Source organism: Erythrolamprus reginae, chromosome 7, assembly GCF_031021105.1.
Source record: "Erythrolamprus reginae isolate rEryReg1 chromosome 7, rEryReg1.hap1, whole genome shotgun sequence".
NCBI lineage: Eukaryota > Metazoa > Chordata > Lepidosauria > Squamata > Dipsadidae > Erythrolamprus > Erythrolamprus reginae.
In genome coordinates this window covers 1,495,631-1,522,461 of record NC_091956.1, presented here as the reverse complement: position 1 = coordinate 1,522,461, position 26,831 = coordinate 1,495,631, and the positions used below count along the sequence as shown (strand labels likewise).

At 43.1% G+C, this 26,831-nt stretch overlaps 1 protein-coding gene across 3 annotated transcripts in view; it reads right to left on the bottom strand.

The window, feature by feature from the left end:
- Positions 1 to 778: 778 nt before the first annotated feature.
- LOC139170077 (CD209 antigen-like protein B) overlaps positions 779 to 26,831 on the bottom strand; it is a 45,534-nt gene continuing 19,481 nt past the window's right edge. The window contains exons 5-11 of one of the 3 annotated variants that reach the window (XM_070756825.1): positions 23,899 to 23,925; positions 23,111 to 23,218; positions 22,298 to 22,454; positions 21,842 to 21,940; positions 14,190 to 14,341; positions 7,237 to 7,370; positions 779 to 1,161 (exon numbers count right to left, since the gene is read on the bottom strand). In XM_070756825.1, the coding sequence (XP_070612926.1) occupies positions 22,440 to 22,454; positions 23,111 to 23,218; positions 23,899 to 23,925 (150 nt within the window). In that variant the 3' untranslated portion in view covers positions 779 to 1,161; positions 7,237 to 7,370; positions 14,190 to 14,341; positions 21,842 to 21,940; positions 22,298 to 22,439. Of the gene's footprint in view, positions 1,162 to 7,236; positions 7,371 to 14,189; positions 14,342 to 21,841; positions 21,941 to 22,297; positions 22,455 to 23,110; positions 23,219 to 23,898; positions 23,926 to 26,831 lie in introns of those variants that run through there. The other 2 variants (XM_070756822.1, XM_070756823.1) reach the window with 2 other exon arrangements.

Below are 26,831 nucleotides of genomic sequence, written 5' to 3'. Positions count from 1 at the left end.
TGAAAGGAAGAGAATATATAAGATAGGTGAAAGAGAGGAAAGACAATTGGACAGGGGACGAAAGGCACACCAGTGCACTTATGTACGCCCCTTACTGGCCTCTTAGGAACCTGGAGAGGTCAATCATGGAGAGTCTAAGAGAGAAATGTTGTGGGTTAGGGGTTGACACTATTGAGTCCGGTAATGAGTTCCACACTCAGACAACTCGATTGTTGAAATCATATTATTTAAAGTCAAGTTTGGAGCGGTTCGTATTAAGTTTGAATCTGTTATGTGCTCTTGTGTTGTTGCGGTTGAAGCTGAAGTAGTCATTGACCGGTAGGACGTTGCAGCATATGATCTTGTGGGCAATACTCAAATCGTGTTTTAGGCGCCGTAGTTCTAGGCTTTCTAGGCCCAGGATTGTTAGTCTATTTTCGTAGGATATTCTGTTTCGAGTGGAGGAGTGAAGGGCTCTTCTGGTGAAATATCTTTGGACATTTTCAAGGGTGTTAGGGTGTTTGTGAAAAAAACCATTGTTTTTGAATTTTCAAGTGTGTGTGTGTCTGACTTTTTTACCCTTGAATTTTTCGGGAGGCTCATGCATAACATCATCATCTCAACCCCAGAGCTGGCCTGAAAGGATCCCCCACTTGATGCTACCAAACGTCACCAAAAGGTCAAAGAGAGGACAGAATCCTGTTCTCACCAGATTCCATCCACTGAAATCAGTGACTCTGAGCAGCTTACCAACAATAAAGTTTGCCCAGCAAGAACTAAATAAAATGAATACAGGAAAGACAGTTTTTTTCTTTTAATTCTTTTTTACTTGCCCCTTAATTGGTTAAATAGAGAGCTTATTTCATCAATGAAGGCTGGATGGGAAAGGTCTTGGGAAGCTGAGTTCTTTCAGGCCTCCACACTGGCTGACTGGGGCAACGGTTTTTAGGAGGCAGCTTTATCAACTGGCTTTTTTTTCTCACTGAGTTCATCAAATATAATTTTGGGTAACGATCAGCAAAGAATTAGTTTATCCATTTGTCCTCAGGTTTCCTCTTGCAAATGCTTGGTCCCCAATCATCGCCAGACTGAATCCAGCACTCCAATCTTTTATCACAACGATGTTGCAGTTTTGCATAGATTTGCTCTGGTTTTGGTTTTGTTGTACTGTCATGCCAGTAACTGAAAAAAAAAGAAACAGCAGCCGTCAGTGCTCCAGACATAATGAGCATCATTATGGCAGAGAAATAGAAACGGGGTTCACTAAAATGTTGATGACACATCTCCCCCTTCATCCTTTGGAAAAGCCCAGGGCAAAAGATTACACATCTCTAGGCAGCTAGGTTTTTTTAATAGAAAAAAATGGACCATAGCATCCTTCTATTGAGGATTTGAGGGTTGGGGAGAATTCTGGAGTGTTTCTATTCCCCTCTTTGCTGGTGATTTCAGCTGGGGGTAGCAATGGGAAGCGAAGTCAGGCTGATGGGTACTCATATGTGGGGCACTGTTGAGTTTGGTCCTTTCCTCATTATGATCTCCCTGAAAGAAAGCACTGGGGAAGGTCCTCCACAGTAAAGCACAGCCATTTGCAGCCCTACCGGAATGCTCTGGGGGGGGGACACACCCTTCAATTTCCTGCGCATGTGCAGAATTGTGGCTAGGAGCTGTCCTGGCCAGGAACCACCAGTGGGAAGAAATCCGCGCAGAAGGAGAGCAGCTAGGCGGGGAGACGATGCCACTCCTGCTTCGCGCGCTTGCTAGAGTCTCCCTGATGAGCTGTTCCCCTTCCTGGAGGATTTCTTCCCGCTGGTGGCTCCCGAGTGGGACTGAATGGGGGGGGCGGCGCTGCAGGGACTGACCAATGGCCGTGGGGCTTGGGGCTGGGAGGCTTGGTGGTGGCAGCTGTCAGTTCCAGCTGGGAGCCGCCAGCAGGAAAAAATGTTCCATGGCGGGCAGGCATGGTGTACAGCATCCACCTGTCCGAGCTGCTTCTTGCGCTGGCTCAGCCAGGAGATGTGCCTGCTGCCCCACTGCAGCCAGAGTGGGAGCATGGCGGCTCGAGCAGGCAGAGTGCTGGGCGCGTCTCCTGGCTGAGCCACTGCGAGAAGCAGCTCGGAGAGGTGGCCAATGTAGCAGAAGGTTAGATGCCATACCTGCCGCCTACCTGCTTGAACCACCCCACCACAACCAGAATGGGAGCGGGGCGACTTCAGCAGGGAGGGCACCGAGCACGTCTCCTGGCCACTGTCTTCTGCGTGGCGCCAGGGGTGATCCATCCTGGCCACGAGCTGCCAGCAGGAAGAAATCCTTTCCTTCCTGCAGGATTTCTTCCTTCTGGTGGCTCCCAGGCGGGATGGACCGCTGCTGATGCTGCCGTGCAGGACCCAGCCTCGTGGTTGCTGGCTGGCTGCATTGTCAAAGGCGCCCCAGTTAGTCCCACCCAGGAGCTGCCAGAAGGAAGAAATCTGGAACTAACCGAGGTGCCACTGCCAATGCAGCCAGCCAGCAGCCACGGGACTGGGTCCTGCATGGCAATCCATCCCATTTCAAGCTGGCTGAAGCGTAGACATCAAAGAGTTATTGTTAACGGCGAGTATTCTGAGCAGAGTCAGGTTACAAGCGGTGTGCCACAAGGGTCTGTTCTGGGTCCTATTCTTTTTAATATGTTTGTGAGTGACATAGGGGAAGGTTTGGTAGGGAAGGTTTGCCTATTTGCCAATGACTCTAAAGTGTGCAATAGGGTTGATATTCCTGGAGGGGTCTGTAATATGGTAAATGATTTAGCTTTACTAGATAAATGGTCAAAGCAATGGAAACTGCAGTTTAATGTTTCGAAATGTAAAATAATGCACTTGGGGAAAGGAATCCTCAATCTGAGTATTGCATTGACAGTTCTGTGTTAGCAAAAGCTTCAGAAGAGAAGAATTTAGGGGTAGTGATTTCTGACAGTCTCAAAATGGGTGAGCAGTGTGGTCGGGCAGTAGGAAAAGCAAGTAGGATGCTTGGCTGCATAGCTAGAGGTATAATAAGCAGGAAGAGGGAGATTGTGATCCCCTTATATAGAGCGCTGGTGAGACCACATTTGGAATACTGTGTTCAGTTCTGGAGACCTCACCTACAAAAAGATATAGTAGGACCTCTAGATACGAGCTACTCTACATGCGAGTATTTCCAGATACGAGCTAGGAGGGGAGAGACATTTCTGTTCAAGTTCCGAGCTGAAATTCGGAATACGAGCCGAGCATCCACTAGGTGGCGCATGAATCCTTGCTTTTGGTTATCTCGGAGGGGAAAACAAAGTCTAAAGCAATTTGTTCCAGATACGAGTTTGCTCGAGATACAAGCTCCCTTCTGGAACCAATTATGCTCGTATCTAGGGGTACTACTGTATTGGCAAAATTGAATGGGTCCAAAGACGGGCTACAAGAATGGTGGAAGGTCTTAAGCATAAAACGTATCAGGAAAGACTTCATGAACTCAATCTGTATAGTCTGGAGGACAGAAGGAAAAGGGGGGACACGATCGAAACATTTAACTATGTTAAAGGGTTAAATAAGATTCAGGAGGGAACTGTTTTTAATAGGAAAGTGAACACAAGAACAAGGGGACACAATCTGAGGTTAGTTGGGGGAAAGATCAAAAGCAACGTGAGAAAATATTATTTCACTGAAAGAGTAGTAGATCCTTGGAACAAACTTCCAGCAGACGTGTTTGGTAAATCCACAGTAACTGAATTTAAACATGCCTGGGATACACATATATCCATCCTAAGATAAAATACAGGAAATAGTATAAGGGAAGGCTAGATGGACCATGAGGTCTTTTTCTGCCATCAGTCTTCTATGTTTCTATGTTTCTATGAACCGCTGGCCTACAGGTCTACAGTCAGCTTCAGAGGCCTCCAGTACAGCACTCTACCTGCTGTCAAAATTGGAAGCGCCATTTCTACCCCCGTCCCTGTTAAAAATGGTGTTCCCCAAGGCAGAGTACTAGGACCTACTCTTTTCATTCTCTACATCAACGACCTCTGCGATCATATCACGAACAACTGTGTTCTTTTCGCTGACAATGTAAAACTCTTCAACACCATGGACATCAAAGTTATTCTTCAAAAAGACCTTGAGTTTGTCTCATATTGGTCTAACACCTGGCAACTTCAAATATCAACCAACAAATGCTCTGTTATCCACATCGACAAAAAGAATCCGACCCTCCTATATAAACTGAATAAACAAAATCTCACAGACAACCCCAACACAGTAAAAGACTTTGGTATACTAATATGAAATGACTTAAGCGCCAAAGCCGACTACAACAATATCACCATAAAGGCTTCTAGAGTTGCTAATCTGATCCTATATAGCTTCTGCTCCGGCAATCTCACACTACTTACCAGAGCTTACAAAACGTTCGCCAGACCCATCCTTGAATACAGCTCATCTGTCTGGGACCCATATCACATCTTGGACATCAACATCCTTGAAAATGTCCAAAGATACTTCACCACAAGAGCCCTTCACTCCTCCATTTAAAACAGAATACCCTACAAAACTAGAATTACAATCCTAGGTCTTGAAAGCTTAGAACTACAATGCCTTAAAAACGATCTAAGTATTGCCCACATGATCATATGCTGCAATGTCCTGCCTGTCAATGACTATTTCAGCTTCAACCACAACAATACAAGAGCATGCAACAGATTCAAACTTAATATTAACCGCTCCAAACTAGACTGTAAAAAATATGACTTTAGCAATCAAGTTGTCAAAGCATGGGACTCATTACCGGACTCCGTAGTGTCAACCCCTAACCCCCAACATTTTTCCCTTAGACTCTCCACGATTGATCTCTCCAGGTTCCTAAGAAGTCAGTAAGGGGCGTACATAAGTCCAATTGTCTCTCCTATATCTCCTATATCTTTTCTTCCACTCAGATATCTTTTCCTGTATTCTCCATTGACGTGTTTTATTCTTATTTCTTTTCTTTTATCCTTTCTTTGATATATATTACTAGATGAGTCTGTCATCTGCACCTCTATAACCGTCTGGTTTGGTGCTGCAACCCAACAAGACCGACACAGACTTCAGAGGAGAATCAGAACTGCATAAAAAACAATTGCTGCCAACCTGCCTTCCATTGAGGACCTGTATACTGCACTAGTCAAAAAGAGGGCGGGGAAAATATTTACTGACCCCTCACATCCTGGACACACATTGTTTCAACTCCTACCCTCAAAACGTCGCTACAGAGCACTGCACAGCAAGACAACTAGACACAAGAACAGGTTTTTTCCTAACACCATCACTCTACTAAACAAATAATTTCCTGAACACTGTCAGACTTTCTACTAAATCTGCACTTCTATTCTACTAGTTTTTCTCATCATTCCTATCACCCATTTCCTCCCATGTTGACTGTATGACTGTAACTTGTTCCTTATATCCTAAGATTTTTATTAATATTGCTTCTGCATTGCTTATTTGACCCCTATGACAATCATTAAGTGTCGTACCACATGATTCTTGACAAATGTATATTTTATTTTATGTACGCTGAGAGCATCTGCACCAAGACAAATTCCTTGTGTGTCCAATCACACTTGGCCAATAAAAATCTATCTATCTATCTATGTTACTCTCTTCAACCTTCATGGTTGGACTGACTGACTGACTGACTGACTGACTGACTGACTGACTGACTGACTGACTAAATAAATAAATAACTAACCTAACTAACTAAATAAATAAATAAATAAACACTTTAGAAAATGTCCAGAGATATTTTACTAGAAGAGCCCTCCACTCCTCCACTCTCAACAGAATACACTACGCAACTAGACTTACAACCCTAGGTTTAGAAAGCTTACAACAATGTCACCTTAAACACAATCTAAGCATAGCCCATAAAATCATCTGCTACAATGTCCTTCCTGTCAATGATTATTTCATCTTCAACCACAATTATACACAATTATACAACAAATACAAACTTACAGCAAAATTGACTGCAGGAAATAAAACTTTAGTAACCGAGTAGTTAATGCATGGAACTCACTACCTGACTCTGTAATATCATCACATATCTATCTATCTATCTATCTATCTATCTATCTATCTATCTATCTATCTATCTATCTATCCATCCATCTATCTATTTATTAGATTTGTATGCCGCCCCTCTCCGAAAACCTTACCGTTAGTCTATCCAATCTTGACCTCACCCCGTCCTAATGTTTCTCTTTTACTAGTATCGCATATAAACATTATTATATCTTTCTATACTATCAATACGTACTTGACTAAATAAATAAATAGATAGATAAATAAATAAAAATATTGCAGATCAGTTTACAAAAGCTCAAGGTGCTATTAAGCATAAGGAACGCTATGAAAGCTATAATTTGAGAATGTAAAGTCTTATATATTAGCCTACCCAAAGGGGAGAATGTTAGTTGGTTATATATAAAGAAGCCAACAATGTATGGTTGTGTGGATTGGTTTAATATAGCTTTAAAATGTATGCTATGCTCTCATTGGCTGTAGTATTGCACGTTGCCATAGGAGGGAGCTAGAGATTATGGTTTATTCTCTCCGTTGTTTCATTCTGATTGATTCTTTGACTTAGAAGTGATCTCTGTGTTATGCGCTGATGTTCTGATGTGTTTGTAAGCTGTAATATCTTTGTTGAATGTGTGTGACAAAAGCAAACTGGTAAGAAGATTGTTGTACTTCTAGAGATTGACTGATCTGAACTTGCATGACTTGGACTGTTTATTTGAACTGTTCTGTTTGTTAAAGTAAACACTACATGCACTTTAACACATCTCTCTGTGTGACACTGGACAATTACTCCTATCTACTGCAATACCCTGTTTCTACGTGCATGTCCTTGATAATTCAAAGATTGTTCTGCACACACACATTCACACACACATACGCACACACTCACTCACACACACCCACATACAATTATGTATACATATGCAGAGAGAATTGCTATATTCCAATCTATCTTCAGCAATTTGTAATGACTCCCACATAATGACACAAATATGGTGAAAAATTACACAAATATTATTATTATTATTATTATTATTATTATTATTATTATTATTATTATTATTATTATTATGTCCTCATTTACAATTACTGAATTGCAATAATATAATCATGCACAAAACCATTGTAACTTCTGTCACCTGTCTCAAATCTGAAGACATTTTGGGCTATAAGAAACAAACTTGAATTAGATACTTACAATTTATTGACTGTTGTATTGGAATGTGTCCATACCCAGTAATATTTGGTTTTTTTTTTATATGTTGTTTTATGTTTTTTCATTCCAATCCAGGAAGGAACCATTTTGTCTTTCACCATATTTACCAAGAACGCCTGAAAGAAAAAAACCCCAGACATCATTTACAGTGAATGACGGAGAGATTTTCAGCCCAAAACATGTCCAGAATCAGAGCCTCCCCAGGAGCATCAGTGGAGGAAGCTGTAGAAGCAGCAGCCATGCAGCCCATAGGGTACAAGCGCAAAGAGTGGGGCAGATCAGGCTCCCGAAACAATGGAACATCCAGGGGGAACCGAGGAGGCGTTTGGGTGAACTAACAGGGTCTTGGAAGCCATGATCAAACCTCGTCTATGGGCCATTCCACATTTACACCTAACCACGATGAGAGAAGAACAGGGAGCTTCTTTGTTCCACCGTCCTTGTCTCCTCTCCTCCTAAGCCCGTACGTCTTCCCTCATCCCTCGCTCTGCCCTTAGTTTGTCCCCATAAAATCAGCCACCATCTTCAGTGCTTCCAGGATGAACACAATCTGATGCAAACTCAGGTCATGCCCAGGGTGGAGGAAGTAAAGTCACTTGGCCACCTCAGGTTGGTGGGGAGGACATATCTGCTCACCTTCTGTTGTGGTTAGCTCTGGCCCAGCTCCTGCCCCAAGGACTGTGGATGTGGGGGAGACATCCACATGCTGCAGACCTGTTTTGCCCCCGGTGGAATCTGCTGATGAAGGCTCCTCTGACCAAGAAGACATGAGTGACAGGGAGGAGGAGAGTGGGGCAGACAGCTCAGAAGGAGATCAATTATCTAGCTCCTCCTTGGATTCGGAACAAGAGTTAATGATACAGCCACGCATGCGGAGAGCGATGCATAGGCAACAACTGAGAGATTATTATCAAAGAAAATGAGGCCACCTGTGGTTGGGTGGGGCTGTGGTCATTAGTGAGGCTGCTATAAAGAGCAGCCTTTGGGTTTGGCCATTGTGGAGGATTATCTGATTGTTGTGTTTCGTGACTGCTTTACTGACTTTGACCTTTTGTGTGCTGATTTTCCCCCGCTTTGAAACTAACCCAGAGTCAAGTGTGTTTCACTTTGTGAAAGAAGGACTGTGAATTGCCTCACAGCTGCAAGCTAAGTATCTCAGAACTGATAAGGGACTTGTACAAATTACCAATTTGTTTGGAGACAAGTGCTCTTTGCTATACAAAAAGAGTGCTCTGTTTATTTGAATTTTCTGTATAAAGAACATTGTTTTGAATTTTCAAACGTGTGTGTGTCTGAAATTGTATCTGTGCATTTTTGGGAGGATTCTACCAGAGAGCTCGACAGGACACCTTCTTTCCTCCTTCTGACCTGCTGCTCAAACCCCTGTTCTGGGGCTTCCAGGAAGGAGGAGCCCTGCAAGGCTACCAGCTAGCAGGAAAGACCGTCTCTCCCAACACTGTTCACACCTCTGCAATTGCTGCACCTTAGTTTTCTTGGTTGCAGGTTTCTTCTTTCAAGACTCAGCACAACTCTGGGCTTTCCAAAGAGCTGCACTTGGGGAATAAAATCCTACATTCTCCCTCAAAGATGGTCAATCCCCCAGCCCAACAAATTACTGTGAGCTACCAGGGTTTGGGGAGAGCCAGGCTCTGCCACACCATTCCACAGTTGTGCCCAAAAGCTCCGTGGCAGGTTGCAGGGAACTGCCAATCTTTGAAGGGGCAGGTGGAGCTTGGAAGGAGCCTGAACCCCACGCTGAAAATGAGCTCTCCACAGCTCTGTTCAACCCCCAGGTAGAGCTGCTGGGGTTTGATACCCACGGGCAGGGGTGGGCAGCATGGACCACGGGGTGGAACACCGTTCCACCAGCAGAAATTGAGCCGGCTATGCACAGGCCATGCACGCAACGTGGCTGCAAGATTTGGCTTCTTTATTTTTTTTTAATTGAATAACAAACAAACACATACAAAAATAAGACAAATCATACAATACATACAAGAAGTTTATGGAAACTTGTGTATTTAGAATTACAGTTGTTTTTACATTGCCTTTTCTATGTTGTCCTCTTTTATTTTGTTTGTTTTTTATTTCTGTTTTTTTCTCTATCCAATTGTATAATAATACAGTAGAACCTCGACATACGAGCTGCTCTATATACGAGTATTTCGAGATGCGAGAGATATTTCTGTTCTACTTACGAGCCCAAATTCGGGATACAAGCGCTCACCGCCTGTCCCTGTCAGCGGCCCAGCCACCTTCACCCACCCGGACAACCGCCAGAGGGGCTCCTCCGGAGGGGTGCACAGGGAAGGGCTTGAGCCGCCGCCTTCTCCTTTCCCCGTGGGAGCGCCACACCTCTTGTCTGCCCGGCCTGAGAGGCACGAAACCGGTGCTCATGCCGGGCGGCCCGCCTGGAATGCCAGCAATGCTGCCGAGCCGATTGCTGAGCGGGGGCGGGGCGTGGGAGGAGACGAAGGCGCCGCCGCACCGGCCCCCTCAGGCCGCTCCGCCCGGGATGGGGCTCCTCTGGATCCCCCGTGCATCCCTCCGGAGGAGCCTCATCCCGGACGGAGCGGCCTGAGGGGGTGGCGGCCGGTTTCTGATTTTTGGGCTTGCACGCATTAATCGCTTTTCCATTGATTCCTATGGGAAACAATGTTTCGTCATACAAGCTTTTTGACTTACGAGCCTCCTTCCCGCACCAATTAAATTCGTAAGTCAAGGTACTACTGTAATAATGAGCTAGGGTGGCGCAGCAGGTAGAGTGCTGTACTGCAGGCCACTGAAGCTGACTGTAGATCTGAAGGTCAGCGGTTCAAATCTCATCACCGGCTCAAGATTGACTCAGCCTTCCATCCTTCCGAGGTGGGTAAAATGAGGACCCGGATTGTGGGGGCCATAGGCTGGCTCTGTTAAAAAGTGCTATTGCTAACATGTTGTAAAGCCGCCCTGAGTCTAAGGAGAATGGCGGCATAAAAATTGAATGAATGAATGAATGAATGAATGAATAAACAAACAAACAAACAAACAAACAAACTAACTAACTAACTAACTAACTAACTAACTAACAAACTAATAATAATAATAATAATAATAATAATAATAATAATAATAATAATAATATATTTGATTTGTATGCCACCCCTCTCCAAAGACTCGGGGCGGTATAACTTTCCCCATGGGGTACAATACCCCTTAAATATATACCGCTATTCCCCTCTTTTTTATGTGATAATGCCATAAATAATCTTCCTAATTTGTTGTTTTTAACTGTTTTACATCTTGTTGTGCTACGTGTGTTTCCTGTAAGTAAATTATACTAAGATTTTGCTTTTGTAATTTTGTAAAAATTATTTTTCTTTAGCATATGAATTTAACCCTTTAATGTTTAATGTGAGTAGGTTTAGGGATTGTTCCATTTTTCTTTCCTTATGTGGTTTTTTTCTTGTTAATTCTGTTTTCTGTCTGCGCCCTGGTAAGAACTCCTTCTGTTAGCTGCTCTTTGCATTCTATGGTATCTTCTTTCTCTGTTTCCGCTGCCTCTAACGGTCATTCCTCTTGACTCTTGCTTTCTGGTTCTTGTTCTTTCTCTGCCATAAATTCATCATAGAATTCTTGGGCCATTGCTTCATTGTCTATCTCAATCCTTTCCCCTCTCCACGTAATTAACATCCCCCCCCCCCAGAATCAACCACCTAAATAAAATTCTTCTTATATTAAGTTGTTATGCTAATGCGCGGTACCCTTTTCTATTGTTTTTTAACCTTTTTGGTACTTGTTTTAGAATTCTGACTTCTTTCCCTTTGTAGAATATTGTTTCATATCTTGCGGCTTTCAAAATTTCATTTCTTAACTGTTTTTTTGTGCATGTAATGTGCACTTCCATTGGCAATTTCTGTCTCTGGGCATAGTTTCATCCAGTTCATTTATGATGTCTTGTTTCTCTCTCTCTAATATACAGTGATACCTCGTCTTACAAATGCCTTGTTATACAAACTTTTCGAGATGCAAACCTGGGGTTTAAGTTTTTTTTTGCCTCTTCTTACAAACTATTTTCACCTTACAAACCCACCACTGCCACTGGAATGCCCTGCCTCCGGACTTCCGTTGCCAGCAAAGCACCCGTTTTTGCATTGCTGGGATTCCCCTGAGGCTCCCCTCCATGGGAAACCCCACCTCCGGACTTCTGTGTCTTTGTGATGCTGCAGGGGAATCCCAGCAGGGGAATCCCAGCAGCGCAAAAACGGGTGCTTCGCTGGCAACGGAAGTCCAGAGGTGGTGTTTCCCAGTGATGGGAGCCTCAGTGAAATAGCAGCATCGTAAAAACAAAGAGCTCCAGAGGTGTGGTTTCAAGGACTTCGGTGTTTTTGCGATGCTGCGATTTCACTGATGCTCCCTTCGCTGGGAAACCCCACCTCTGGACTTCCGTGGCCAGCGAAGCACTCGTTTTTGCAATGCTGGGATTTCCAGAGGTGGGGTTTCCCATGTAGGGGAGCCTCAGGGGAATCCCAGCAGCTCAAAAGCGAGCGCTTTGGCTGGCAAAAGGGGTGAATTTTGGGCTTGCACGCATTAATTGTTTTTCCATTGATTCCTATGGGAAACATTGTTTCATCTTACAAACTTTTCAACTTAAGAACCTCATCCCGGAACCAATTAAGTTTATAAGACAAGGTATCACTGTATTTGCTATTATGTCTGTCGTTATATCTGCCATATCTTCTTCTTTGGCCTCTATTATGTTTTGGAACCTAAGATAAAATGCAGCTCTATCAATTTCAAAATTATGTTAGAGACTCTTCGAGATCTCTATTAATAATCATTAATTTCTGATCCACTATGTCAATGTTTTTCTCTGTTTGGTCTGCTCTTTTTTCAATCTGCACTATTTGCTGTTCATTCTTCTCAAGTATTTCATGGATTGCACCTATCTTACTGTCCATTTTCTGCATATCTTCTCTCTCTATTTCATGGGTTTTGTCTACCTTTTCCTGGAGTTTTAGCATAGTTTCTTGGATAGCTAAAAGTATCGTTTGTATCGTTTGTGATGGATTATTTGATTTTTCTGTAGCTAACATGGTATGTATGAATCTTTGCACATAAGGTGATGCTGTAGGTAGAGATGGGGTTGAAGTCATTCTTTTGGCTATTTTCTGAACTGTGGTTATGGTCGACATTTTGCACATGTGCAGCAGCTGAATCTCGCAGCCCCAGCCAGTAGCAGCAGCACCCCCTGAGCTCTGGCCAGACAGCCTGCTGTGCTCTCCCATGCCACAGTCATGTCTCGGAGCAGCAATGGTGGCTGCCTCAAGCTAGTCGCGGCCTATAGGAGCACAGCACTAGAGGCCTTGCACAGCACCGGTCTCTGCCAAGCCCGGACTCAGGTGAATTGGCTGCTGCTTGGAGAGCAAAGGAAGCAGACAGAGTGCCCCATCTCTGAGTAAGATCCTCCCTCCTCCTCACCCACTTCTGCACAGGTAAGATGTCGCGGTGGCCTTACTTGTGCAGAAGTGTTGGAGGGAGGATGTTGCTCGGTGGAGGGGCACTCTGTTTGCTCCCGTAACCCTGCACTGCTGCAGCTGATTCGTCCATGTCTGGGCTTGGTGGAGAGCGGCGCGCTGCCAGGCCGGGCCTCTAGAGCTGGGTGATTTTCTTTGCTTGGTCTGAGTCCCCCCCTCAGCCTTGCTACCACCAGGCAGTGGGAATTAATGGCCGTGCCCCTGCAGGTGGAGGGCAAAGCTGAGCCAAGATCTTTGCCAGGGGCAGAAAAGTAGCTGGAAAAGCAGCATCTGGGGCTGCCGAACTCTGGCAGCGGAACAATGGCTTCCAGCCATGCCTGAGGAGAACAGTGAGTGAAGCAGGCTGGAGGGTGGTGTGGTGGTGGAAGGACTCAGGTGCTTGTTTGGGAAAGTTTCCTGGGAAGCAACATTCTTGTTGAACTTATTGTTCTCTGAATACCCACCAGCAAACATTAATCCTAGAGTGTAAATAGTAGCTTCCATTTCCTACTATTTACCATTTTCCTAAACAACTTCTGAATATTTGATGACTGTATACAGCATTTATACAGACTGTATACCCAAACATTTAATGCAAATAAATGATGCAAAAGGCAAGCAAACATGCCATGGATATTTCATGTAGCTCATTCGGAGAGGACTACTCTTCGATGGACTTCAAATCTTCTAGAAAAGCAGATTAGAAATGCATTTTCCAAACGGAAAGCCAAGAAGATGGTGGCAGCCCACCTCTGCTCAGCATCTCACTGCCCCCGTTGCCTACCTTCGATCGACGTTGCCCTGGGAAAGGCAGCTGAGCAAAATTCCTTTTCAGAGCTTTTCCTGCGTGGAAATTGCCCCGGTGCGACCTTTGCCTGCCGTTCGATTCCTGGGCAACTTTCCCAACTAAGCACCTGAGTCCTTCAACCCCCTACCCCCGCCCTCCACCACACCAGGAGAGCACGGCTGCATTTGCTTGCTTCTGCGCATGCACAGAAGCAAGGAAATGCCAAGTTTGGTAAAATGGTACACTGCGCATGTGCAGGAAATTTAAGGGCACACGTGCACGCACATACACCACCAGAGCATTCCAGTAGGGCCACAAATGGCTGCCATTTGCTGCCCACAGATGCTTTCCTGCTTTAACCCCCAGCATCAAGTTGTGGGTCCAAGCCTGCCACTGCCGCCACCCAGACCCCACAAGCCCCATCTAAGCCCTCTCCTTCACCCTTGGCCTGAACGCATAACGACAGCTTTCAATCAGATGTCTTGCTATCCAGAGATTATCCAGAGACAATCTATTCTTAAGCTAGAGTCCTTTTCTGCCAGATCAAGGCTAGTCTGACAGTGGGGACAGCCCAAAAGCTGAAGGATACAACAAGCAAACTCATCAACAATCAAAACATTCCATCAGAAGAGGGAGATGGGAGGGTTGCTTACCTCCTCGGCGTCATCTAGAATATCAGTTAGATATGCATTATATTCATCGCATGCAGTTAGTGCAACTTTGTAAGGTCCCTCCGTTTTACTAAGTCTATAAATGTGGCCATTATGGGCTTCCCACTTGCGATTCAGTTTGTATTGAAGGTCGACTTGCAGACGTGAAAAGGGAAAGAAGAATGAAAAATTATAAGGAGCACAGTTTCATCCATTTTTTTTACAAAAAAGCATATAGGACAATAGTGAAGTTTTCAAAATGTAGGAGATGGGAATGGGCAGAGGGGGAAAATAAGAACGTAAAATAAAAGGGGAAAAGCTTTTCTGGGAGGAAAATTACAAGTCCTGTGTGAAAAACATTTATCCTCCACTAAATATATCAAAATCTCATAGATTGACCAGTGGTGCTCTCTGAGTTTGGTCACCTTCTTGCAAACATTTTTATTAGCCAACAAGATCACACGAAGGAATGCAGAGCCATCCAGCCCACAAAAAGAGGGACACATCAGGCATGTCCCTTAGCACCTTTAATTTTTATATTACCATAGAAACACTACTAAAAAACATAAGAAATAATGAGCAAGTAAATGGACTTAAAATAAAAAAGGAACAGTTTAAACTTCAAGATTTTGCAGACGACATAGTATTTACAATTCAAGATCCACTTAAAACAGCCCATATTTTAATGAGCGAACTTCATAGATTTGGGGAAATAACTGGTCTCAAAATAAATCCAGACAAAACCCAAATTATAACCAAAAACATGACACCAGAACAAAACTCCATATTAGAGCAAGCTCTCAATATAAAAACAGTGAAAAAAACCAAATATCTTGGCATTACGATTTCAGCGAACAATAGTACTTTAAAAAAAGATAATTACGACAAACTTACACAGGACATATGAAAAGATCTAACTAGATGGACAAATGTAAAACTATCACCGATGGGTAAGATTGCCGCAATAAAATCAAACATTCTCCCCAGATACCTATATCTATTTCAAGTAGCTCCGGTCAAATTGAACAAGTCATTTTTTGAACAATTGCATAAAGTAATTCGGAAATTCATTTGGACAAAAAAAAAGGCAAGAATAAAGTTAAAAAACCTGCAAGATCATAGATCAAGAGGCGGCTTTGGCCTCCCCAACTTTTATCTTTACTATCAAGCCACTATTTTAACTAAAATCAAAGATTGGATAACTCTACAAAACACAAGATTACTTTCCTTGGAAGGATTTAATTTACACTCAGGATGGCACACATTCCTAATGGCAGAACCAAACAAAATACCAAAATACTTTAAAAACCATTATATAAGAAATACATTAATATCGACCTGGCAACAGATTAAAAAAAATCATTATTTAGCAATTCCAAAATGGTTATCCCCAAATGAATCCTTTACTTACCAGACCGCTCTTTCAGTACCAAAAACAATAACCTATTCCAAATTACTAGATCCTAATGATAACATTCTCACTAGACAACAACTAGAAGACAATGGAATATTTATAGACTGGTTTACATATTTACAAATAAACACAAAATACAAACAACACAAAAGTACCCTCGGCTTTCAAAATCCTAATCCTCTCGACTTAATACTATTTGGATAGAACATAAAAATGATCTCCAAATTATATAGTTATCTATTAAAACAGGATACTATAGAAGAGCAAGTCAAAGGATCCATGATTGCATGGACACAAAACTTTGGATATAAAATAAAACTCACAGAGTGGGAAAAAATATTTACAATTAACTATAAAATGACACTTGCTGTATCCTACAAGGAAAATTTATACAAAATGATATATAGATGGCACCTTCCACCAGCTAGGCTTTCTAAAATGTACCCAAACGTATCATCCCTATGTTGGAAATGCAAGAAGAATCAGGGAACATACTTTCATTTGTGGTAGACCTGTACATACGCACAAACATTTTGGACACAAATTAAAAGAATAATGGACCAAGTCATATCGACAAAGATCACAATCAAACCAGAATTGTTCCTCCTAGGCATTTTTAGACAGAAATTAAACAAAGAAGACAGATACCTTATTATCCAAATACTGACGGCCGCCAGGCTAACACATGCACAACATTGGAAAAAAGAAGACACCCCGACAAACTTAACCATTATTAGTAAAATCATGGAATGCGCTGAATTGTCAAAAATAACAATGGAAATACAAAACAAAAACGATCCAGAGTTTTACAAGGCCTGGGAGAAATGGTTCAGATGGTTATCTAACTTTAAAAACAATAAAACAAAAATCAATCAAAATTTCTCAACATAAATTAAAAGAAAGATATACACAATAGAAATTCTGATCAAAATCAATACAATCCCTGTCTGAGTTCAATCCACTCGATAACCACTAACAGCTTACCAATATCATAACTCACAAATATCTCTTACTCATAAAACTAACAAACATAACCAAAACTAAGTTGTCACAACACATATTTCTGCTAGTCTGCAGGTACTACCCCCCCTTCTTTTTTCCTTTTTCTTCTTCCTTTTTTTCTTTCCTTTTCTCTTTTTTCTCTTTCTTCTCTTTCCTATCTCACTCCTAAACCACTTCTTTCTTTTTTCTACGTTATTCCTAAACTACTATATTTTATAGATATAAGATTATGTAAATATGAATATTGAATGCAAAATAATTATCTATAGACAAATATTTGAAATAAATATACAACAATATATATAAGTTACTGTATAAAAACATTGTTTACCCCATCCCCCTCCTACTTTTCCTTTCGTACCCCCATCCCCCTTTCCCATTCTTAATAAATTAATAAAGTATATTAAAAAAAAAAGAGGGGCTTTTACCCAAACTATTTGCTAGACCTGAATTGGATCCTTGTTGGTAACCAGGAGTGGGGGTGGATGGGAACAGGGGGACCATATGCCTTGGGCCCAAAACCCCCAGATCCAGCTTTGCTTCTGCTGTAACCACTTGGCTTTAGTAAAGCTAACTTTTCGCTAATCGTGAGCCTGAGAGTCTTTCTTTTCTAACAGGCCAAGTTGGGATAGCTGACAATCTGCCCAAGACAATATTTAAAAAACAGCAGGGTGCCCCTCCCCAATCTGCAGGCCTGGTGGATGGTGCCTAGAAAATTGCAAAAAAAAAAAAAATTCCACTGCAACAACTTTGTCTCAGAGAAAGCTATCCCTCTATCCAGATTCTTATTAATCTCAATCTGTGAGAAATTTACCAATCTCTGCTTGAATTTCATTGATCTGTTGAGCCCATGGAAGCAACTCTCTTGCCACTTTCTCAGCTTCCAGGATCAAATCAGTATCTGGAACACAAGTAGCAAGAGCACCTCCTCAGATCTGAAGCTGCCTCCTGGTCTATCAAGAGCCCATTTCCTCCCATGCCCTAAATCTTGTGCCTTGAGGACTGGCATCCGGTTGGTGGAGAGGCTGGAGGTTAGCAATGACTGAATGGGTCTCCTCCCCTCTTCGCTCTTATTTATTTATAGATTAGATTAGATTAGATTAGATTAGATTAGATTAGATTAGATTAGATTAGATTAGATTAGATTAGATTAGTATGCCGCCCCTTTCCGTAGATTCGGGGCAGCTCACAACATAATAAAACAATTCATAACAAATCTAATAATTTACAATTTAAAATTTTAGTTAAGAAAACCCCATTTTTAAGCAGACATACCTACAAAAATACCATACATAAATTATATAGGCCCAGGGGAGATATCTCAATTCCCCCATGCCTGATGACAAAGGTGGGTTTTGAGGAGTTTACGAAAGGCAAGGAGGGTAGGGGCAGTTCTAATCTCTGGGGGGAGCTGGTTCCAGACAGTCGGGGCCACCACAGAGAAGACTCTTTCCCTGGGGCCCGCCAACTGACATTGTTTAGTTGATGGGACCCAGAGAAGGCCCAATCTGTGGGACCTAATCGGTCACTGGGATTCGTGCAGCAGAAGGCGGTCTTGGAGATATTCTGCTCCGATGCCATGAAGGGCTTTATAGGTCATAACCAACACTTTGAATTGTGACTGGAAACTGATCGGCAACAAATGCAGACTGAGGAGTGTTGGAGTAACATGGGCATATTTGGGGAAGCCAATGATTGCTCTTGCAGCTGCATTCTGCACGGTCTGAAGTTTCCGAGCACTTTTCAAAGATAGCCCCATGTAAAGAGCATTACAGTAGTCGAGCCTCGAGGTGATAAGGGCATGAGCGATTGTGAGCAATGAGTCCCGGTCCAAACAGGGCCGCAACTGGTGCACCAGGCAAACCTGGGCAAACTCCCCCCTTGCCACAGCTGAAAGATGGTTCTCTAATGTGAGCTGTGGATTGAGGAGGGCGCGAAAGTTGCGGACCCTCCCTGAGGGGGTCAATAATTCCCCCCCCCAGGATGATGGAGGGACAGATGGAATTGTTCTTGGGAGGCAAAACTCACAGCCACTCCGTCTTATCCGGGTTGAGTTTGAGTCTGTTGACACCCATCCAGGCCCAAACAGCCTCCAGGCAGCGGCACATCACTTCCACTGCTTCGTTGATTGGACATGGGGTGGAGATGTAAAGCTGGGTATCATCAGCGTACTGATGATACCTCACCCCATGCCCTTGGATGATGTCACCCAGCGGTTTCATGTAGATATTGAATAGCAGGGGAGAGAGGACCGACCCCTGAGGCACCCCACAAGGAAGAGACCTTGGGGTCGACCTCTGATCCCCCACTAACACCGACTGCGACCGACCAGAGAGGTAAGAGGAGAACCACTGAAGAACAGTGCCTCCCACTCCCAACCCCTCCAGCTGGCGCAGAAGGATACCATGGTTGATGGTATCGAAAGCCGATGAGAGGTCAAGAAGCACCAGGACAGAGGATAAACCCCTGTCCCGGGCCCGCCAGAGATCATCCATCAACGCAACCAAAGCAATTTCTGTGCTGTAACCGGGCCTGAAACCCGACTGCTGGGGACCTAGATAATCGGCTTCTTCCAAGGACTGCTGGAGCTGGAGCACCACCACATTCTCAACAACCTTCCCCATAAAGGGAAGGTTGGAGACTGGGCGATAGTTATTAAGTACGGCTGGATCCAGGGAAGGCTTCTTGAGGAGGGGGCGCACAAGCGCCTCTTTATAGGTTGTTGGAAAAGACCCACTCCCCAAGGAAGCGTTGACAATCTCCTGGACCCAGCTCCGTGTCACCTCTCTGCTGGCCGAAACCAGCCAGGAGGGACACGGATCCAGTAAGCAGGTGGCGGAACTCACAGCTCCCATGGCGTTGTCCACTTCATCAGGTGTCACCAGATCAAACTCTTCCCAGACAGGTGGACAAGTACGGGCCCCAGTCACCTCGACTGACTCGTTGTCAGTCGACTCTGTTTTACAATTAGAGTCGAGGTGCACCTGGATCCGAGCAATTTTATCAGCGAAAAACGTGTTAAAATCCTCGGCACTACTCTGTAAGGGCTCCCCAACTCCCCCGTGATTAAGAAGGGAGCAGGTCACCCTAAACATAGCGGCCGGGCGGGATTCCGCTGATGCAATCAAGGCGGCATGACACGCACATCTTGCCACCTTGAGCGCCACTTTATAAGTCTTAATAAAAGCTCTTACAAGTGTTCGATTGGATTCGGACCTACTCTTCCTCCATCGCTTCTCTAGACGTCTCTTCTGGCATTTCAACTCCCAGAGCTCCTCGTTGAACCATGGAGCTCTACGGGGTCTAGCGCCACGGAGAGGTCGCAAAGGCGCAATCCGATCAAGAGCCTCCGCTGCAGCCTTGTTCCAGGCCTCTGCAAGAGACTCCGCCGAACTGTGGACGAGTGCATCTGGAATAACCCCAAGCGCCGTCTGAAAGCCCTCTGGGTCCATCAGGCGTCTGGGGCGGAACAACTTAATCAGTTCCGCCTCCCTGCGGGGAAGGATTGGAGCCAGGAAGTCAAGCCGTAGTAGAAAATGGTCTGACCATGACAAAGGCAATGCTTCTAAGCCCCTTAGTCTCAGACCATTATTCAATTGCTCAGAGAGGAATACCATGTCGGGTGCGTGCCCTCCCTCGTGAGTTGGATCCTGTACTACTTGAGTCAGGTCCATGGCTGTCATGGTGGCCATGAACTCCTGTGCCAGTCCAGAGGCTTTGCCGGTTGAAGTCCCCCAAGAAAATAAGTCCGGGGAACTCCACCGCCAACCTGGCTACCTTCTCGAGCAGCACAGGCAGGGCTTTTGACACGCAGCTAGGAGGCAGGTACGTGAGAAACAAGCCCACCTGAACCCCTACGTTCAACTTCATCAAGAGAGATTCGCAACCCGCAATCTCTGGAGCAATGAGTCTACGTAGGCAAAGGCTCTCTCTGGCTATAATAGCCACTCCTCCCCCCCTTCCCTGGGGTCGAGGTTGATGCCATATCTGAAACCCGGCTGGGCAAATTTCAGAGAGAGGAACTCCTCTCTCTGGGCCCAGCCAGGTTTCAGTAATACATGCCAGGTCGGCCTCCTCATCCAGGATCAATCCTGGATGAGGAGAGCTTTATTTACCACCGGCCTGTCATTGAGCAGCAGCAACCTGAGCCCAGGGCCAGAATTACACTCATCACCAGTGCCCAAGATTGAGCTCACGGAGCCAGAATAAGGGATCGTTATTAAGCAACGATCCCTCGTTCCCCTGGAACGGCTAACTCCATGGCCCCCGCCATATTTGCCTCTCCCCAGCAATACCGGAATATTCCGACCCTCTGTCACCCCAGAGATTGGTGCCCTCACCCCTCCTGCCCCTCCAGCGTCAGGTGGGCCAGATCTATCATTCATACTATTTCCATTCATCTCATCCATACCATAGCCCCACCCACCCCAACCATCGCACTCATACCAATCATTCATCCCATACCCATTATTACATCCACCCCAGTCATCCATTAATTAAAAACCCCCGATAATGTTAAAAATAGATTAAATTAGTAATAATTAAAACACTAATAAAATATATCGAAAAATATAAATATAAAATAGAAGATAGAAAAAATTCATAGTAAAGTGCTAAAATATAGGAAATTAACCGGTCAGTTATAAATTAATCTGAGACAATAATATAAATTAGAATCAATTATTATAAAATCAGTTCTTGAATGAATAAATAGTTCAAAATTCATCAGTCAATCCAGGTCAGGGTGATAATAATGTCTTTAGTAAATCCTTCTTTAAGACTGCTGTGTTATAAAGTCATCCACTAGGGGCGCAGTGTCTTCAATGTTATTCAATAGGGAATAGGGAATACAGAAGATGGATGGAAGCAGGGGGAGGAGGGGGGGGAGATGATAAAGCAACGGTCTCAATATTTGCAAATAACCCCAGTTTAATTGGCTTGAGCTTCTTCCTTTTGGTTCCCTCATGCTTTTGTTAGATTTTGTTCCCCGACCATCAGTAGATTGACAATCACTTTATTCACTGTGTGGAAGGAGCCTATCTTTTTAATAAATCCTGATTCTTCTGCAGAACCAGTTTAGAGGTGACCTGGAGAAGAATTCAAGGCCAGCAGCAGATGGATGCGAATGCTCCTTCCACTCCAATGCAACCCACCAATCTAGCCAGAGGAAGGAAAATGGGCTCGGTGGCCTTGGGGGCAGGAATGCGTTTGCACATCTGGAGTGGAACTCTTTACGTACCATTAAGGAGAGCAAAGTCAGGATCCCGTGTAATCATATATCGCCTAATTTGTGCCATTGCCTTCCGAAGTGGATCCCGTTTTGCCTTTTCAATAGCATCTGAAAGAGAGGTTTAATTACCAAATAATAATGTTGGATTGACAGGCATTTGCTGTTGTGCCCAAGGCACCAGGACAGAAAGAGCATGAAATCTTTTCCCACTGGGACATGAAACTATCTAAGATTTATTTAGGAAAGATATATAGAAACCAAAATTTTTTCATTGATTTATAAGATTGTTAAGATCAACTGATTGTTTAAAGACAGATTTAAGAACTACACTGTTAATTAGTAGATATTGGTGGCTATATTACTTGTGTAGCTGCTCAAATATAGACATAGGGAAACTTTGAGAACATCTACGAAAAATACTGAACAAGTCAATAACGTTTACTAAATATCTGAAGAAAACAATACCTGGAACCTGTTGTACATGCTCCTGATCAGTTGGAGGATGATGAAGATATTGAGGACTCGGATTCAGATAGTGTTTATGAAGTAGTGGGGGGCCCGGGGATACAGGTAGTAGAACAGGTGGGAGGCCAGCCACAGGATGGGGCTATGAGTTCAGGATCTAGTGAGGGAGAATCAGATGCTTGCTGGGTTAACCCTAAATTCAGAAGGGTCCAGAAACGTAGAGAGCAGAGGTCTGGAAGAAGATATTAAGGAGAGGAATGGGTTAAATATTGTAGTGATGTATTTGGCAGGTCAGGGGGCTAGTGGAGCAGGAAGGGTGGAGTTTCAACGTGTCTGAAAAGAAATATGGAGGTGTTTTCGCCACGCTAAAGTAAGCCAAAGTATTTTTTATTGTATTTAGTCAGTGCTGCTGTTTTTTCAAAGTTATGTAGTTAGGAAAATAAATCTTGTCTAAGTGAAGCAGGAAAAGGAATGTGAGAAATGCGGCTAAGAGAGAGATCACGGACCGAGTGATGTATGGAATGTGTTGAAGTATAAAGATCAGCGAGCTCCATTCTTAATTTTTTCCGCACAAAGCGAGGTTAATATGTTCCTGCTGCTATTAAGCTTTTTATGGCCAAGACGCTAGCTCAGCTTCTTTATGGGTCCTTGCTTGGACCACCAGCTTCAGCATTTGCACCAAAGAGAAAACCCATGTGTGTCCAATCACACTTGGCCAATAAAGAATTCTATCCCCCTCTGTCTCCCAAGCTCATTCCCACATACAATTATAGAGCTTCAAAATTGATTAGTTGGATAAAACTAGAAACTTACATAAACGGATATACCAAAGGGTGTACAAAAACAGACAGAAGAGCATGATAATGCCAAGTGTTGCGCAACAGTAGCTTTCGAGACATAGTAGTAATTTGTTTCGCTTGCCTGTGTTTGGAAAGGAAGCCTTGATTAGAAATGATCTTAAGAGATAACAATAAGCATCACACTATCTTCACGATGCATTTTCACATGCTGTGACATCCTATTCTACAATTGCTCTCAACAAGCAAACCTGTTCATGGAGAAGCCTTCATGAAATGCTCTCCTTTGGAGGAGACGTTAAGCCTGCCCTATACTCTGTGGTGGCCTTAGATTATAGACACAACGTCCATGCCAGACTTCACTGAGTAAGTAGGGAGTAGAGTTTGGACACACCACTGAAGGGTCAAAGTATCCAATATAAGAAGGAACCCATAGATTTGGGCCTTGGACCCAACTGCTCCTTGACTCTCTTGGGATGGAATAACCTCACCTGCCCTTCCCTCCCCTTCCCCTCCTCTCCTCTTCCTCGTCCCTTCCCTTCCTCCAGGGAGTTTCCACAGCTGAGGATGTGCTTCAACCTGGACCTGTCTAATACTAGCCCAACCCTTCACCACTCGCCCACACTCTGTGTTGTCACTTTGCCCAGCAGCCTTAAGCAGCCAACTTAACAGAGTACCAGCACTGGGTCCAGCTGTGCTCACCCTCCGCAGAGCAATGGCTGGCCTTGGGCAACCAAAGTTCTTAGGCATTCCAGATGGCTTACTACATGAACTTACTACATGGATTTTAAGATGTCTACTTACGTGGTGGCCTTTGCACTGCAGGTGGACCTAGAGCAAAGACAGAAAACCAACTGACCTCCAATATGTCAAATAGGATGGTCTCCAGGCAACGGCATGACCCAAGAATCCTATCCCCCCCAAAGCACAATGTCTGCCTATAGGTTCATTAAGCAGGCGGCCTTAATGAGGAAACTTTGATTTACTGGCTGAGATGCTGCAGGAATTCCATTCCAGGCAAGAAGGAGGAGGAGGAAGAAGAGGAAACGGGATCCTTGGGGCTCTCTGACCTTGGTTGTGTTCTTGCAGACATTCCATTACCCAACTAGGTAACAGCATTAGTGGAAGGAGCAGGAGGAGGAGGGAAGAGAATGGAGGAAGAGGAGGGGGAGTGTCAGAGCTGTGTTAGAGGTTTACTGGTCAGAAGCAGCCAAGATGTCAGGAACTGAAGACCTTGCAGAAGGAAAACAATACAGCAGGGACTTTTGAGAATTTTACATCTCCCTGGTAGCAAAACTATATTCTCTATATTCTATTTACAGAACACCAATACTGCCTTACTAAACAGCACTCCACCACTTAACCACACATTACAAACCAACAAGGGACCACCCAGAACTAACCACTACGAACCACACCTATGCAAAGGTGCATTACAGTTTATACAATTCTTAAGAAATCAGGTTGTAGCACATTCATTGTGACTCAACAGGCTTTCCACTTTACAATAATTACAGCATTTCTACTGTAATTTGAATATTACCTCAGGATAATAAATATATTATTTATTTATTGATGATAAATATAAATCCAATAAATAAATAAAATAAATAAATAAAATGCTAATTCTGGCATGGAGGACAAGGAGGAGGAGGCAGAGGAGGAGGAGGAGGAAAGAGGAGGGTAGGATTCTTGGAGTTCTATGTGTTTTGTTGAGTTCTTAGAGACATTCCATTACCCAACTAGGTAACAGCATTAGTGGGAGGAGCAGGAGGATGAGGGAAGAGTATTTATTTATTTATTTATTTATTCATTCATTCATTCATTCATTCATTTATTCATTCATTCATTCATTCATTCATTCATTCATTTATTCATTTATCTATTTGATTTTATGCCACCCCTCTCTGAGCTCATTCCAGAGGACCGGGCCCACAACAGAGAAGGCTCTTCCTCTAGGCCCTGCCAAATGACATTGTTCACGGGACCTGGAGTAGGCTGATTCTGTGGGACCTTACCGGTCACTGGGACTCGTGCGACAGAAGGTGGTCCCACAAGTAATCTGGCCAATTTCACTGGGATACTAATTTGAACTTTTCTGAACATAATGAAAGTAAAATTGAGATGAAAAAGTTATTCCTTATTTGTTTATTTTGCTCATAAAAGCCCGCCCCTAGTGTTTTTGTGCAATTTTGTTCATTTTTATCCAGCTCAGGCTGCCAGTTCAAACTTTTTTCCCACTTTTTGCATTGGATCACTATTTTGAAGATCTCTGATCATTAGAAAAATAGAAATGAACTGAAAGAAGTTATGTTTATTGGGGGGTTTTGCTCAGAAATAGGGCCTCCCCCCCAGCTGTGTGCAATCATTTTTACTTTACCTTTTTCTTAGGCTCCAAATCCTGCCAGATCCAACGTTTTTAAAAACCTTTTCACTGGGATACTAATTTGAACTTTTCTGAACATAATGATATGAAAATTGAACTGCAAAATTGAAGCTTATTTGTTTATTTGACTCATAAAACTCCCCCCCTCCGCTGTGTGCAATTTTTTCAATTTATATGTATTTCAGGCTCCAAAATCAAAATATTATTAAAATGTTTTGCATTTAATTACCAGTTTGACCATTTCTTAACACAATGATAGAAGTATTGAAATGAAAAAAGTTATGTTTATTGGTTTATTTTGCTCAGAAATAGGGCCTGCCCCCCCCCCCCCCCCGGGCTCTGTGCAATCAGTTGCACTTTACCTTTTTTTTTTAGGTTCCAAATCCGAAATATTTTTAATATCCTACACATTGATTTACTAAATTGAACATTTCTGATCATCAGAAAAAGATTCCCTAAGGTTTCAAATTGATGCTTATATTTTTATTTCACTCAGAAATCCAAAAACACATTTCGGCTGTGTGCAATTATTGCTCCTTTACATTTTTTAAAAGCCTGCCAGTTACAACTTTTTTGAAAACCTTTTTCGCTGGTATACTAATTTGAACATTTCTGAACATAATGATATGAAAATTGAACTGAAAAAAGTAATGCTTGTTTGGGATTTCTTCGCTCATAAAAGCCCCCGCCCCATTTTTTGGCAATTTTCTTTTCAGTTTTTATTTTTTTTAGGTTCCAAATCTCAAAAACAATTTCCCCCTTTGGTATTGATATGATACATTGAACATTTCTAAACATAATGATATAAAAATTGAACTGAAAAAACTGATGCTTGTTGATTTATTTTGCTCAGAAATAAGACCTCTCCCCCTGGCCTTGCTGTTTTCCATTATTTTCAGTTTTTATATAGATTTGGCTGAAAATATTTGGAATATCCTTTTGAAAAGCAAGTACATGATGGCCAGATAGCTCATTTTATGAAATAAGTCCATTTTACTAAAAGCAAGCATGTAATTTTGAAATTAACAGCATAATTTGTATATAACCTGAAAAAATTGAGCACAGCCTCGTGGGGGCCATTTCTGACCAAAATAAACAAATAAGCATCAATTTCTTCAGTTCAATTTTCATTTCATTATGTTCAGAAATGTTCAAACTAGTAATTCAATGCCTAAGGTATTGAAAATATTTGGAATTAGGGGCCTAGAAAAATTTATAAAGTGACATGCTTGAAAAAACGGGGGGGGGGGGCTTTTATGAGCAAAATAAACAAATAAACATCAATCTTTTCAGTTCAATTTCCATTTCATTTTGTTCAGAAATGTTGAAACTAGTAATCCAACACCAAATA